General features: G+C 43.1%; 1 protein-coding gene and 1 long non-coding RNA gene across 8 annotated transcripts in view; one reads left to right on the forward strand and one right to left on the reverse strand.

Moving 5' to 3' along the window:
- The window catches only part of LOC110259509, a 45,429-nt gene extending 34,935 nt beyond the window's left edge, over window positions 1-10,494 (reverse strand). For all 7 annotated transcript variants that reach the window (XR_002341945.1, XR_002341942.1, XR_002341947.1 and 4 more), the window contains exon 1: window positions 9,956-10,494. This is a non-coding gene — a long non-coding RNA (uncharacterized LOC110259509). The remainder of the gene's footprint in view (window positions 1-9,955) is intronic.
- Window positions 10,704-17,117, forward strand: part of ANKHD1 (ankyrin repeat and KH domain containing 1) — a 131,784-nt gene continuing 125,370 nt past the window's right edge. The window contains 1 exon segment of the mRNA NM_001203267.1: window positions 10,704-11,090. Coding sequence (NP_001190196.1) covers window positions 10,800-11,090 — 291 coding nt within the window. The 5' untranslated portion in view covers window positions 10,704-10,799.

The following is a 17,117-nucleotide window of genomic DNA, read 5'->3' on the forward strand; positions in this document are numbered from 1 at the left end:
AAAGCACTCCCCTAACTGATTTCCCTAAAGACTGTATATCAATTTACACTCCTGTTAAAGGCGTATGAGAGAGCAACATGGGACTTGTGATTCTAACTGTTGGGCATGAGATGATCAGGTTCTGAACAGTGGTCTCACTATTGTTCTTGAGGTTTTTTTTTTTTTTTAATATTTCTGAATCCTTTGGTCGTTTTCCAGGAATTTTTTTTTTTTTTTGTCTTTTTGCCATTTCTAGGGCTGCTCTTGCGGCATATGGAGGTTCCCAGGCTAGGGGTCTAATTGGAGCTGGAGCCACCAGTCTACACCAGAGCCACAGCAACGCGGGATCTGACTAGTAACATGAGGTCTGCAACCTACACCACAGCTCACGGCAATGCCAGATCCTTAACCCACTGAGCAAGGCCAGGGATCGAACCCGCAACCTCATGGTTCCTAGTCGGATTCATTAACCACTGCGCCACAACAGGAACTCCCAGGAATCCTAACATTTATTTAAAATCCCTCGTAGATAGAAAAATGCTGCTGCTTTTTTTTTTTTTTTTTTTTTTTGTTTTTTCCAGGGCTGCACTTACGGCATATGGAGGTTCCCAGGTTAGGGGTCTAATTGGAGCTGTAGCCGCTGGCTTATGCCAGAGCCACAGCAACGTGGGACCTGAGCCATGTCTGCATACTACACCAGAACTCACGGCAATGCTGGATCCTTAACCCACTGAGCGAGGCCAGGGATCGAACCTCATGGTTCCTAGTCGGATTTGTTAACCACTGAGCCATGATGGGAACTCCCCAAAATGCTGCTGCTTTATTTGGACTCTCCATTATGGCTCAATAATAGATAAAATACTGACAGCTTATGGGCAGAGGCATTGGGACTTTGGCTTTAGCCAAACCCAAGAGACCACTGACTGGCTTGTCCACTTCTTAGACATTTGTCCTACATAACTCTTGTAATGGTGAAGCCATCTCCTTCAACTGCAAACCTTTAGCATCTACAGGATCCCTGCTGGAAAAGTCCAACCCTGGCTGTTTTTTTTTCCCACCCTTGTCACCAATGGTGCCAATGCCAAGATTTAAGAGGGCCTCTAGGAGCTCCCGTCGTGGCTCAGTGGTTAACTAACCCAACTAGTATCCATGAGGATGAGGGTTCGATCCCTGGCCTTGCTCAGTGGGTTAAGGATCATAGCATTGTTGTGAGCTGTGGTGTAGGTTGCAGATGCGGCTTGGATCCTGTGTTGCTGTGGCTGTGCTGCAGGCCGGCAGCTACAGCTCCAATTTGACCTCTAGCCTGGGAGACTCCATATGTTGTGGGTGCAGCCCTAAATAGACAAAAGACAAAAAAAAAAAAAAAAAAAAGAGGGCCTCTAGGTGAGAAGTTTCAGGCTAGAGTCCTGACCACAATTTTTCTTATAGCTGCTGTGAGCTTGTACTAGACTCATGTCTCAACTAGACTGTCTACAGATGTCATCTAGGGGCCACAGCAGACACCATGCCACTTCTTTGGGGAAGAACATCTGGGAGGTGGCACTGTTACCTGCCCTGCAGGTGAACGCCATGCTGCGTCTCCTTATTTATGGGCCTACCTTGATGAGCAAGGGGTGTGGTGAACTGAGTTGAGTTCAAACACTCCACAAGAGACTCTAAGATCAGCCTGCAGAGTGACTCAGTTCTCATATATAAGCCAAACCTCCCCGAGTTGGAATCACAGGCTTGCTCTCTCTTCACTGGTGAGCAACGATCTACTTCCGGTTCTTACAGGAAACACCAGAGGGTGAAAGGGGGGGTCATATAGGAACCTCAGAGATCCTCCTGGGAGATCCTGACCTTAATGCCCATTCTTCCACTTTCTCCTTTATTAAAAAGACTAGAGGACTCCTTAAGAGACCTTCTGAATCAAAATTGCTAATGTACTATGTGCCAGACCACTGCGACCTGAGAGAGAAGCTGATTCTTACTGTGGGGTTACTATTTAACTGTTCTCATTAGGAAAGTGCTCAAACCATGAGACTCCAAATTTTTTCCAGTCGTGGGACCTTGTAAAGTCTATGGGAGAATGCCATGGTACCAGCCAAGGAGAGCTTCTAGAGAAAATGGGTGTGGCTACATAAGTTACAGGGCGCAAGAAGACATATGAAGCAGATTGTCTGGAGTGGTTAGCCTCATGTTTCCCAAGTGTAGAATGGGGGAGGGGGGAGCCTCGCTGTGATGCACACGGTAGAGCTGGGTTTCTCCAAGAGACCTACTGATTACAGGCTTTTAGACCCTATTCGTGTCAAAGTGCTTCTAAAACTGTGGGCCGGTGCATCTAGGCTGAAATCCTATATACTTGCTGGTACTTATTCCTCAGTGTGATTCTTGACCTTCCCTTTTAATTAGTGCTGAGGGATGGTGGAAAGCACATAGAATTGCCACCAGTATTTTCAGTGGAGGCAATAGCCAAAATATACTTATCAAGGACTCACCTGGGGGAAAAGTGACAATTTTTATTGCTAACTACATGATCTTTCTGCACAAATGTGTTTCTTTTTTTTTTCTTTTTTCTTTTTTAGGGGCCCACCTGCTACATATGGAGGTTGCCAGGCTAGGGTCGAATCAGAGCTACAACTGCTGCCCTACGCCACAGCCACAGCAACGCAGGATCCAAGCTGAATCTGAGACCTACACCACAGCTCCAAGCAATGCTGGATCCTTAACCGCTGACTGAGGCCAGGGATCGAACCTGCAACCTCCTGTTACTAGTCGGATTAATTCCCCTGTGCCGCAACAGGAACTCCACAGAGATGTTTCTTTTTGTGAAAAGCAAAGCTACAACTTGACATCCTTTAAAAATTTGTTTACAGTTAGATATTTCTCTGTTTTCTGTCCAGTTTGTTTCTTTTGGGGGTATATTGCCAACTGACCATGTACAAAGTCCTTCCTGCTGCTATCTAAAACCAAATCCATAGGATGAACCCATCATCTTCTTCACCTGAAAAGAATTGTTCCTGTTTAATTTTCCTAACACTGTCAATAAATATCCCATTGATCAGTCCCTTGATTTGACATATAAAGTGATTTTCTTCTTACAAATGTTATTAAATTTTCTCCTGACCATGAGAGTAATATATTACTTACAGAAAATTGAAACATAAAAATCACCCATTATCCCACCACCCACAGATAATATCTCTGGCTGTGTGTCATTTTGATATATGGGGATATTCTATTCATTTTAGTGCATTGGGAATCTTATATACACTTTTTTTTTTTTTTTTTTTTTTTTGCTGCACTTGCAGCATATGGGAATTTCTGGACAGGGACTCAACCCACACCACATCAGTGACCCCAGCCACTGCAATGACAATGCTGGATCCTTAACACACTGTGTCACAAAAGAACTACTATATCCTTTGTCTTACAATTTAATCCTTTTTTTTTTTTTTTTTTTTTGTCTTTTTAGCGCCGCACCCACATATGGAGGACCTAGGCTAGGGGTCAAATTGGAGCTGTAGCCACCAGCCTATGCCACAGCCACAGCCACACCAGATCTGAGCCGCATCTGCGATCTACACCACAGCTCATGGCAATGCTGGATTCTTATCCCACTGAGCGAGGCCAGGGATCCAACCCACAATCTCATGATTCCTAGTTGGATTTGTTTCCACTGCACCACAACAATAATTTTATTTTCTAATATAATGTTAACTTCATTTTAAAGACTATAGCATCAAATTACATACCAAAATTGAGTTAACCTCAATTAATCCCTGTTATTTAGGTTGTATTGATTTTTTTTCTTTTCTTTTTTTTTTTTGCTATATGATTTTCTGTGCCATGTCTGATTAACTTTTTTTTTTTTTCTTTAGTGCCACAGGTGCAGCATATGGAAGTTCTCAGGCTAGGGATCAAATGGGGGCTACAGCTGCCAGCGTACACCACAGCAACATGCCAGGTCCAAGCTGTATCTGCGACCTACACCACAGCTCTTGGCAATGCAGGATCCCCACTGAGTGGGGCCAGGGATGGAAACTGCAGTCTCATGGATACTAGTTGGATTCGTCTCTGCTGAGCCACAACAGGAACTCCTGATTAATTCTTTAAAATAAATTCCTAGGGAGTTCCCTGGTGGCTCAGTGGTTAAGGATCTGGCATTGTCCCTGCTGTAGCATGGGTTCAGTCCTTCAGGAACTTCCAAATGCTGTAGGCGCAGCCAAACAACAACAACAACAACAACAACAACAACAACAACAACAACAACAACAACACCCCAAATTCCTAGAAGTCCAAGGAATAAACATTGTAAAAAATCAAGCTTTTTTTTTTTTTTTTTTTGGCTACAACCACAGCATGTGGAAGTTTCTGGGCCATGGATCAAAGCCACCCCACAGTTGCAACCTGTGTCACAGCTGGGACAACGCTGGATCCTTAACCTGCTGTGTCACACAGGAAGCTCCAAAGAAGAACTTTTATGAGACAGTGGATTTTAAAAGTTCTCATCACAAGAAAAATATTGTAGGGGAGGAGTGGAAATGAATCTTAATAGTATCCATGAGGATGTAGGTTTGATCCCTGGCCTTGCTCAGTGGGTCAGGGATCTGCTGTTACTGTGAGCTGTGGTGTAGGCTGGCAGCTGTAGTTCTGATTCCATCTCTAGCCTGGGAACTTCCATATACCTCGGGTGCGGCCCTAAAAAGCCAAAAAAAAAAAAAAAAAGAAAAGAAAAATTGTAGGGGAGCTCCTTTCATGGTCTAGTAATTAGTACTCTGTGCTTTCATTGATGTAACCAGGTTCAGTTCCTTGTCTGGGAGTGGAGATCCCATATCAAGCCACTGCTCACCATGGGCCCTCACCAGAAATTGCAACTATGTGAGGTGATATTTGTTAAACTAAACCTACTGTGGTAATCATTTTGCAGTATATATGTATAGCAAATCATTATGCTGTATAACTTAAATTAATACAATGTTATATGTCAATCATATCTTAATAAAACTGAAAAATAAGGAGCTCTCATCATGGCTCAGTGGAAATGAATCTGATTAGCATCCATGGGGTTGCAGGTTCAATCCCTGGCCTTGCTCAGTGGGTTAAGAATCTGGCATTGTTGTAAGCTGTGGTGTAGGTCACAGACTTGGCTAGTATCTGGTGTTGCTGGGACTGTGATGTAGACAGGCAGCTGTAGCTCCGATTAGACCCCTAGCCTGGGAATCTCCAGATGCCGTGGGTGCAGCCCTAAAAAACAAAAAGAAAAAAACAAAAAACACCTTAAAAAAAAAAAGAAAGAATTACAATGAACATTTTGGTTTTACACGTAACCTATCATACTTTTTTTTACTTTTTCTACATATGTATGGTATTTGATTTGAAGTAGTAAGTATGTTTTGTGATATGAAATACCTCTCAAGTTATGTACGTTTAAAGTGTACCTCAAAAGGACAAATGGACACAAACTTGGTCAAGAAGCACAGCATCCCACACGTTATACTAGTCGCTTGAAGTAGACTTGGTATTTCTGATTCCCAACTCAGAGATCCTCCCACCAAATCCCACTTCCTTTCAATAACCCTATTGCATATTCTCCTTGACATGCTGTCCTTTATTCAACAATTCAAGGATTTAAGGAACCTTGACAGAACCCCAAGGAAGAAAATGGGTATTAATTGTTCTCTATTGTTGGGAACATGAGTTGAGAACATTCTGTCACAAGAGATATTTATCTACTCATTAGTTTTAGAAGTTTTGGGGAAAAAAATATACGCAATTACACATATTCAAGTGTAGCTCAAATAAGTGGTAGCCTTCAGTCCAGTTGCAATTTTATGGTTTTTCAATTGAACTAATTTGTGTCTAATACTTCCTGGAGGATAGAGTTCTGTAGCATTGCTTAAAAAAAGGAAAAAATCTGAATGTCCAACATTATAGTACTGGATAAATAAATTACAGTACACTTGGTTAACAGAATACCATGAAGTAGTTAACAAGAATTACACAGCTCTTTATATACTGACATGGAATCTCTCTAGGATACATTAGGTGAAAAAGCAAAGTACAGAAATGTGTATAGTATGCTGCTATTTGTGTTAAAAGGAGGGGAAATGGACATGTATGAAATTGCTTATATATGTAAAAACATTTCTAGAAGGAGACTTAAAAAAACTTAATAACATGGTTTGTTCATAAGTGGGGATCTGGTGTTTAGTGGACAAAGTAAGATGCCTCCTTTCACTGTATTAGTTACTCAGATCTTTTTTTTTTTTTTTTTTTTTTTGTCTTTTGTCTTTTCAGGGCCACCCCTATAGCACATGAGGTTCGCAGGCTAGGGGTCTAATTGGAGCTATAGCTGCCTGCTTATATCACAGCCAGAGCAACCCCAGATCCAAGTTGCATCTGTGACCTACAGCACAGCTCACGGTAATGCCAGATCCTTAACCCACTGATAGAGGCCAGGGATTGAACCTGCAACCTCATGGTTCCTCCGTTGGATCCGTTTCCACTGTGCCACGACGAGAACTCCTACTCAGATCTTTTAATGTGAAATTACGTGGTCTAAGAAACTAGCAATATAGTTGCAGAAATCAGGAGATATGTTTTAAATTAAATATTTCCAACTGTTATAAAAGAGAGAGATATCAAATTTGGTGGTCATCAGGGATGACTTTACCTAGAGTGCTAATTAGCAGGTTAATAAGAAGGATATAATGGTTGAAGTAGTGTATCAGTTTACCTGATTGATGAAGTTCCCCTGCCTTTAAGGGTACCATGGAATCAGTGTGATATAGTGGAAGAGCATGGGTTTTGGGGTCAGGCGGAAATAAATTCAAATCCTAGCCTTTTTATATATTGGTCTTAGAAGTTTGGGTAAGTACTTAACCTTTTTAGAGTTTCAATTTCCTTATCTGTAAAATCCTGATAGGGTATTATAAAAGTTAAATGATATATAACATCCAAGTGCAACAAATTTGCTGTTTTACTTTTCTGTCTTTCTTTATGCAGATGGGCTGAACTGAGATGGACCGATACGCAAAAATTAAATGTCTTGAGATAACACAGGTTGCATGTGAAAGAACCATATGTAGCTAAAGTCCTTGTACCTATGACTTAGTCTGTCAATCACATATTTCTTATGAGGAAAAAAGCCTTTTATTACCTCAAAGTTTTAAAAATCCTTGTACTATACAGTTTCCCTTTTTCCTTCTGTCTGAAAGATAACCAAAACGAAGAGAGTACTCTGAAACATATTACAACTGCACCCTAAATATACCCACTGGTTTTCTGTGGAAAAAATATTTTATTCTGATGTTAACTTCCACCAAATATGCTCTTAAAAGTGATTTTGCACTCTACTAATTATTCACCATTTGAAAAATAAGTGTACTGCTTTTCTTTCAGAAGTAAGCACCATCTTAAGATACATCAAAACCAGGGTTACCCACTAAATCACATTGATACTCATTGCTATTTTACACTAGTATAACTTTATATATTCATCAAATCTGGAGTTCCTGTCATGGCTCAGTGGTTAACGAATCTGTCTAGGAACCATGAGGTTGAGGGTTTGATCCCTGGCCTTGCTCAGTGGGTTAACGATCCGGCATTGCCATGAGCTGTATGTCTGTGTAGGTTGCAGACGCGGCTCGGATCCGGCGTGGCTGTGGCTGTGGTGTGGGCCGGCGGCTACAGCTCTGACTAGACCCCTAGCCTGGGAACCTCCATATGCCAAGGGAGTGCCCTAGAATGGACAAAAAAAAAAAAAAAAAAAAAAAAAAAATCTATTACTTGATATCATGACTTCTCAATCAGTTTTCACCTTTGTTATAACCACATGAATGTAGTATATATGGAAATATTAAATCATATTTAGTACAGACTCTATCTAGCAGTCACCAAAAGCTGGAAGATTGAGAGATCCTGACTCCAATACTGACTGTCAAACTACTGACAACAAGTGTCTCAGGTAAAGGTCCTGGTGAAATAAAGATTATTGTCCAATCATATTTCCACAGCTATACTCAAGGGTGGTTGCTAGGGAGTATTTGAGTATTTTTCTCTCAAATATGCTGGGGAAAATATATATTTCAGATTTCCTTTCTCTCTGTTCTGAAGATTATTACATTCGTTTAATGAATATTTTTCAGGGAGCTGCATCATAAATTATTTTGTATTACTGGTAGGAATGACAAGTAGTTATTTTGTAATGTTGTACCAGTCAATACCTGTTTTTGCCTAAGGATGTAGCCATAACAATTCTGGATAATCCAGCTTTGAAGTGGGTTGGGCAGTGTTGGGTTTCTTTTGTGGGTGCTATTACTTTGGGTTGTGACTAAAGACAGGAGCTAAATCAGGTCCACAGATTCTAACTAAAGCTAGTGTATATGGCATTTACATCAAAAGAGTTTTCTAGAAAAGATACTTTCCCCCATTTTCTATAACTTATTATCAAGGAAAATATTTACCTAAAACTTTCTGCTCATAGGAAAGTCACTTGTCTGCATGTGAAATGCCAAAATGAGTATTTACCAGCCAAAGGGATATTCACACTCTTCAAAACACTCTTCACATGGGCAGAATCAATTTTTTAAAAAATTATTATTATTATTTTTTGTCTTTTTGCCATTTCTTGGGCCGCTCCCACGGCATATGGAGGTTCCCAGGCTTGGGGTCTAATCGGAGCTGTAGCCGCCAGCCTACGCCAGAGCTACAGCAATGCGGGATCCGAGCCGCGTCTGCGACCTACACCACAGCTCACGGCAACGCCGGATCGTTAACCCACTGAGCAAGGGCAGGGATCGAACCCGCAACGTCATGGTTCCTAGTCGGACTCCTTAACCACTTCGCCACGACGGGAACTCCGTTTTTTTTTTTTTTAATTAATTTTTTTTTAGAATCAATTTTTAACGTCATTTTAAAAATCATTTTTTATAAAAATTTCAGATTCCAATTCAAGGGAGGTGAAATATTAAAAGTTACCCAAACAAGTTATACAAAACCCTTTGTTAAAGTTGCAAGAGAGGAGACAATGCCCAATCTTTTGCTTTTAGCCAATCTTTCTTGGCTAAAACTCATGTGGACATTCTCTGGGACAAAGAACATTTGCCACACAAACTTCAACAAATGCTTTTTCTTGTGATCTCTGATTTTAGGATTAGTTAGAGCATGGGTATTTTTAAAGCCCTCTTTATTGACAAAGGTGATAGAGAGACAGAGATAAGAGAGGTGGAGAGGGATCCTTAGGGGGTAGGGGACACCCCCTTGGCTAGCCTTGTTTTGCATCACAGAGACCTGACAAGAATTAGTCTGCCTGGCAGGTGCCAGAGGCTGGTGGAGGACTCTTAAAAGAAGAGTAAGTAACGACATAACGAACTCACTTTTGCTAGTTAACTCGAAGTTAACTTTGTGAAGCACCTGATGGTAGTACCAATTTATTTATAACAACCATCCCATGAGGTAGGTACCCCTATTTTACAAACAGGCGAACTGAAAGTCACAGTCACAGAGACTAAACAACTAATGCCCAGAGGTCACCCAGTAACTAAGGGGCGGCAGCAGACCTCGAAATTGCTGCAGAACACGCAGCCTTAACCACGGCGTTCAGCCCCCAACCCCCGCCCCCCGCCCGCCGCCGGCGTGATTCCGCTCGACATCCGCGGCCCTCGCACCCTCCTTCGTGGGACAGTTCCCGGTACTGAGGCACGGCGCTGTCCAGCCCTCAGTCGCGCCGCTCCCACAGGCAACTGAACGCGGTCCCGCGGGGCGACCCCGCCCGCGGGCTGTACACATGCCGCGCCCAGCCACGTCCTGGCACGCGGGCGGGCCGAATCGCCTCCCGGCGGCCATCCTTAGCCGTCTCCTTGGCCCCCTCAGCTCAGCCGGCCTGGCTCCGCTCCGAAAGGCGCGAGGCGCGCGGCGGGAACAGCGCGGCCCGCTCCCCCAGCCCCCTACTCCCGCGGCAAAAACCCGAGGCAAGGAGTTTAGCCAGCCTCACCTGTCCCAGAGGCGGCGACCTCTCTAGTGACTGACGCGCCCCTCCTCCAACCAGGGACTGGCGGGGAGGCGGACCCTAGCGGAGACTGATAGCTTCTTCCCTCCAATCCCCGTGCAGCAACTCTCCGCGCCTGGCGGGGAGCGACAGGTGGGGGCTGCGTTGCCTCCGCGCCTCTGGCACCCTTGACGTACAAGCCTCCCCAAGTGCTGGGTGAATTTACTCCAGAAAGCACCAGTGCTTGCAGGTCGTCACTTCAGCCGTCAATTTAATCAAGAGTGGAAATTCCCCAACCCTTTCCCGTCACCTCGGATGGGGGCGGGATGAATGGTACCCTTACCGGCCAATTGTTCCACGCGACGTCCTGTGACAAAGTGATCGACACTTTGTGGCACGAATGAAGTTTCCCATTGTCAGGGGTCACTGTGCCTGACCACAAGGCCCACTAATCCACTTTAAGGTCGTGACGCGATAGTCAGAGAGGCTGGCCAATAGACTTAGAAAAAGACCGGAAGTCGGCGCGTGGGGAATCGGAGGCGGGTGTTCGCAACCGCCTAGGCCTGCGCGGGTCAACGCAGCTTGGGGGCCGCGAGCCAGCGAGCAGCGCGTGACGAGAAGCCTGAGTGACGGGTCGCTTTGGCCAATGATCTGCAGCCGCTGGGGAGCTGCAGCCAGTGGCGAGTGTGAGGGGCGGGAGGCAGCAGGTTAGGCAGTGAGAAGTTAGTGGCGCTGCTGGGACGGGGGGGAAGGAGACACTTCTTCCTTCTGCTGCTCCTCTCGTTCCCGGGATCGGCGGCGGTGGCGGCCGCGAGTGACTCGGCAGCGTCTCCGGCTCCGCGTGCGAACCATGCTGACCGACGGCGGAGGCGGCGGCACCTCCTTTGAGGAGGACCTGGACTCAGTGGCTCCACGATCCGCCCCAGCCGGGGCCTCGGAGCCGCCTCCGCCGGGAGGGGTCGGGCTGGGAATCCGCACCGTGAGACTCTTTGGGGAGGCCGGGCCCGCTCCGGGAGTCGGTGGCGGCGGCAGCGGTGCGGGCGGAGGGGACGCGGCGCTGGATTTCAAGTTGGCGGCTGCCGTCCTGAGGACCGGGGGAGGAGGTAGTGCCTCTGGTAGCGACGAGGACGAGGTGTCCGAGGTACGGCTCCGGGACCCCCGCCTCCCACACAGCTTGAGGCATGAATTCTCCCCGGGCCAATGCAGGGCCCCGGGCCACCCTCCCGCTGCCCGGGCGGAGTCGTTCTCTGACAGCGATCGGCTCCATGGCGGCAGTGGCAGCGGTGCAGGCCTAGTGCGCCCTCGGCTCACTCTCCAGCCCGCGGCTCGAGCCGGACCGGTTCCCGTCACCATCCGTAGACCCACAATAGGGAGTCTTTTGGTCTCTGAGCTTCGCGCGGGAACCGGGACTCCTCGGGCTGCCTCCCGCCCACCCTGCTTTGGCGCTGGGGCGGGGCGGGGTCTTGCCAGAGTCCCTGCCCTTGGTACTGAGAGAGCGAGACCGAGAGGGCGAGGGCGAGGAGAGAGACTCGGGCAGAGACGGAGAGCGAGCGAGCTTGCTGGCTCCAGGAGCACTCCCGTTCTGCTGAGTCTTTGCTGGAGTCGAAGGGCTGGACTTTATGTGTCCTGTGGGTTGAGGGAGGGTTCTCCGTCCCCCTCTTGAGTTTGAGGCAGGTGAGTACTACGGCGCTGTCTGCGTTTGCGTTGGAAAATCACGTGGATCTTGCACCTGGGACTGTGTGTGAAGTTAGACAGGAAAAGAAAGTTCCAGTGCACCCCTGAGCTTCCCAACAGCTGGATAGCTGAACCCGGGAGATTTTTAGGCTTGGAGAAGGGGAGGCTCGCTATGGACATCTTTTGCAGTGAGGGCAACATGTTATCAGATCTTTCATTTCTTTTAAGAGTATACCGGGCCTTTTTAGGTCTAGGCAGCCTCGAATGGTAGGCATCATCTTTTAGGCTCTAGGGCAAAAGGAGATCTTTTATATATGTGCTTATTTCTCTTGACTATGGCTTGGGTATTGGGCTGTCCTGTGATGACTCTTGTTCTAAGGGCTCAGAGTATTCTATTTTAGTTCTAAGGTGCCTGGCTCATCCCTCACGACTAATCATTTTAACCTCTGATCTTGGTGTTAAAGTACAGGGATTTCTCTTTGTGTACAACCATCCTGGCTGCTGTATTTGAGAGGAATAAGGGGAAACTATTTGTGGGTTGTAGAGTAGAGTTAGATTTAAAACCTTAGTGTATTCTGACCCCAGTATTTTGCTCTTGAAAAAACTGTGTGGGTTACAAAGGAGATGGTTCCTTGAATATCTGTATCTTTCAATTTCACTCTAAAAGAAATAACTTGTCAGCAAGGTGGGACAGGATTTTATTTGAATAGGCAGTTATGGGGCGAGTCTCTGGAGCCCTTCCACTCCTGGGCTTGTGGAAGGCTTTCCTTTAGATTTTGAATGAAAATTGACAAGAGATGAACCGGGAACACATTTACTTTTTATCTAGGAAATAACGTGGGAATATCTTTAGTCTCTAAAGCTTAGATTGGAAGCTTGTGAGATAGACTGAAAAGTTTTGCTCTGGTCCGAATGTGATAGAAAGATGCTGCCCTTGATTTTCTGGACCATTTTACGTAATTGTCATAGGTGAGATGAAGAAGTACTTTTGCTGAAGAAGTACTCTTAATTTCCTTCCGACGTAGAGTTGCTAGTGTCCCTTGGAAGTTAGGAATCTCTAGCTCTATAGGCTTATGGGTTGTGCCTAGGGAAGTGCGCCTTTGAGTGACCATTTCTGTGAGGATTGTTAGCCTGCAGGGGAACACACAGACACAAACAGACACAGACACACACGTACAGATTATTTCGAGTCTCCATACCTGGCAGTTAAAACTATGAGCAGAACCCACGCCTTTTATGGTTGGTTGTTTTTTTTGTTTTTTTTTTTTTCAAGTTTATCGTAGAAATTGTCCACAGTTCCTTCACCCATTTAGGTTAATGACAGAACTTCTTATTCTCCTAAATTTTCTGTGCTTAAAGTATTTAAAGTGTGCATGTAGACCTCCTTTTTGGAATGGAGGTTTCTAGAGTACCCACAGACTTTAGTCTCGTCTAACATGATGCTGAATGTGTATATGGGTTCTTCCTTAACTTGTGGAGAAGGGAAATTTTGTGTTTATGTCCTGCTTGATCCAAATCACATAGAGAAGAAATTCCTGGAATATCTAGCGTCTGTTGTATAGTATGTGTGGTAGGGTATAGTGTCTGCTTTTGTGAGTGAAATGACCTTTTTGCCCAAGCAATTTTCTTGGCTTTTCTCTTTTCTCTCTGATAAGATGAGCTGTTTTCTCCAATATTATTACTTTTGAATTTTCAGTGTGAAGAGACCATAAAAAAATGTTCTTCAAAAAACACTCATCCAGCAGGCATTTGCTGAATAATAATCTTTATTTTCATAATACTTACATGTTTTAGAGTGAAGTACTTAGAATGTAGACATTCAGAGAGATGAGTTGGTTTGTAGTTTGAGAGTGAAATTTGTCTTGTCCTCCAAATGGGGCAGAAATCTGAAGGCCTAGTGCCTTTGCTCTAGAATTAGTTGAAGTTCTTTTTTTCTTTTTCTTATTTTGGTGGTGTCTGTGGCATGTGGAAGTTCCCAGGCCAGGGACTGAACCTGATCCACAGCAGCAATGCAAGCCGCTGCAGTGACAATGCCAGATCCTTAACCCGCTGCACAACAGAACTCTGGTATGTAAATACTACAAGGACCTCTTTTCTATTCATTATCAGAGCCAGCAGCTGAGGAAAACAACAAAGTGTTTTCCCTTGCTGGCTAAATCAAAAGACCTTGTAGTTTGAAGAAGGCGCTTGGGTCTTTTAATACATTTTTTTATATTAGAATTGTGCTATCTTAGGTAACTCTATCCAATCTCCTGGGATACACCATGATGGAAGATAGTATTAAAAATGAATATTTTTTTATATGACTGAATCACTTTGCCACATAGCAGAAATTGGCACAACATCGTAAACCAGTTACATTTTAATAGAAAAATTAATAAATAAAATCTCTTTTGATCAAAAGATGCCAAAAAAAGAAAAAAAGGATTGTGCTATTTTAGGGAGTGCCACCATTTGGGATCTTTGGTTCTTGTTGTTTTAAACATTGGGGTGATTACCTATCTTGTATTTCTTCAGGCATATTCAGCATGTTCCTTAGCTGTCCAAGGCCTTGAATGGAAGAGTCAGAAGGTGCATTAGATTCTTTTGAAACGTACCCATTATTCAGAATAAAAGTCAAATTGAAAGTTCTTTAAAAATCAATTTTTAAATGTTAATTTTAGATTTGTAGCCTTTTTTTTTTTTTGTCTTTTGTCTTTTGTCTTTTGTCTTTTTTAGGGCCACACTGGTGGCATATGGAGGTTCCCAGACTAGGGGTCTAATCGGAGCTGTACAGCCGGCCTACACCAGAGTCACAGCAACGCCAGATCCCAGCTGCATCTGCGACCTACAGCACAGCTCACTGCGATGCCGGATCCTTAACCCACTGAGCAAGGTCAGGGCTCTAACCTGCAACCTCATGGTTCCTAGTCAGATTCATTTCTGCTGAGCCACAATGGGAACTCCTTAAAGGGTTTGTTTTGTTTTGTTTTTTGTCTTTTTTTTTTTTTTAAGTAAAGTAAGAGAAAAATAAATTTCCAGGCCTATATAAGCCTATGTATATGTGTATACATGTTCATATACACACTTAAGAGACAGATACCCAATGAGAAAGTATTGCTGAGGCTTTTTTATCTTGAGGCAGGTGCCATATTTACACATAGGTAAAAGCACATAGAAATTGTGTACAGCAAATTACAGCAAAAGCTTTGTAGGGAATTTTTATTTTTTTCCCTGAGAATTATGTTAAGAGACAGAAGCATAGGCCATAAAGAGTTCCATTCTGATTTTTCTTTAATAGGAGCTGGATCATTTCCTTTAGGGTTACTTATGATCTATAATCTAGAGCAAGGTTTCTCAGTGGAAACATACTGACATTTGGGGCCAAATAACTCCTTGTTGTAAGGGACTCTCCTGTGCTTTAGCAGCATCCCTGGCTTTTACCCACTAGATAGATGCCCGTAGAACCCACCCAGCTTTGACCACTAAAAATGTCCTAGACATTGGCAGCAAAATCACCCTTGGTTGAGAACCACTGGTCTAGAGACCCAGTCTTATCTGGATGGCAATTTTGTCATGAATACTCTGTATTCAAAGTTCAGGTAAACAAGGTGAGTCACTGCTTTTAATAGCATCTCAGGGCTTATGCTCATAACCTGGGCAAGAGAGAAATTGAAAGAGGGTACTGACAGGTTTAATGTTAGAAATTTTTTATGGTAAATTTAGAATTTTAGGAAACTTAAAATATATATTGTTTTTGAAAAATTGGTTTCTTGTCCATGAAACTCAATATCTAAAAGACCTTTATGAGGACTTCGTTCAAGGTAGAAAGGTTTTATTTCATGAATTATCATCAGTAATGATAAAATAAGGAATACAACTTTGTATTCTAATGAGCAAATTTTGGAGACATAAAATGTTGATTGAAGAAAAAATTACATGTTATTACTGTAACAGTTTGTTATATTGCACAAGTATCAAGCTTGCACAAGTTTCATTCTTTAAAGCCTTAAGACTTTATGTGAAATGATTGGTTGACGAGTGCGTATGGTTCTATGATTGGTGAGTCGAAACAGAGTGGATGAGATACGGGTAAAGGAAGACCTTATTGTGAAACTTGAAGTATACAGAGGTTTTCTATTGGTTATCATTTAGTACATTTTGATTGGTGATTTACATTCATTTAGTTCATAAGGCTAATATAAAGGCAAATACAGTAAAAATGTTTTGATTTTACTCCTGCTCCCAAGAATCCTGCCCTTTACACTTTTAATAACAATGTCCTTTCAGAATTTCTTTGTGGAAATACAATGTGTAGTTTTATTTTCCCCATTGTTACACAAAAGATAACATACTATTCATGTGAGATTTTTAAATGATGAATTTGAGCAGAATTTAGACTTTTTATCTAATCAGAGCGATATGACATGTTAAGAATGAAGCATTGGAGATGAGTTTAAGCACATTCCTTTCTGAACCTATCTGGTAGTTGAGTGATGACCTCCGAAAATCAATTCTGGCCTTTTGATTCAATGAGAGACAGGAGAAATAAAATATGTTGCTTTAAAGGAAGCAAAGCAATTGTATTAATCTTGAATTGGCAAGTAAAAAGAAAAGAAATGAGGACTGTACCTTTTTTTTTTTTGGCCAAATTTACCCTCCTACAGAGAGTAGTTTTAGGAAATAAACTCCTCCATAGTTTTAGGAAATAAATTTTTTTTCTTCTTTTTAATTCACTACAAATGAATTATTCCAATATATCTGTCTTCATGGATCTTATTATTTACAACTTTCCTTTCCTGTTGCTTGTCTATACAGTCATAGAATCTTTGTATACCTATGCTATGTCTCCACTAAATGCTTGCTTGAAAATCCTGTTGAAGTTTTCAAAGATCTGCAGTGAAATTTAAGGACAATGTGGTCAGTTTCTCATCAAGTTATTTTTTCCCACTTTTTTCTATTTTGAGATAATGCTCTTCCTACTGTTATGAAGTTAATTTAAAAACTATCTATGCTTGACAAAATATCAAATTGGAAACTTCCTGGGTAAAGCCTCAAAAGCCTGGGAACCATTGATCTAAATGACTTGCTCAGGGAGTTCCCATTGTGGCTCAGTGGGTTAAGAACCCAACTAGTATCCATGAGGTTCAAACCCTGGTCTTGCTCAGTGGGTTAAGGATCTGGTGTTGTTGTGGCTGTGGTGTAGGTGGGCAGCTGTATCCCCGACTGGACCCATAGCCTAGAAATTTCCTTCTGCCTCAGGTGCTGCCCTAAAAACAAACAAACAAACAAATAAAAAAAGGGAAGACAGGGAAAAAAATGACTCACGCAGGATCGCACAGCTAGTTTGTAGATGAAAATAGGTCACATGACTCCCATTGTAGTTATCTTAACTGTTACATTGTCCTGCTGTTTTTCTTTCTGATGCACTGTACCAGTGAATTTAATTAGTTGTTTAAGAAATCTCAAATTATCATATAATCTGTAGTTGACCTTATTGGAAAATTTATATTAT

The sequence above is a fragment of the Sus scrofa genome, chromosome 2 (genome assembly GCF_000003025.6).
Source record: "Sus scrofa isolate TJ Tabasco breed Duroc chromosome 2, Sscrofa11.1, whole genome shotgun sequence".
NCBI lineage: Eukaryota > Metazoa > Chordata > Mammalia > Artiodactyla > Suidae > Sus > Sus scrofa.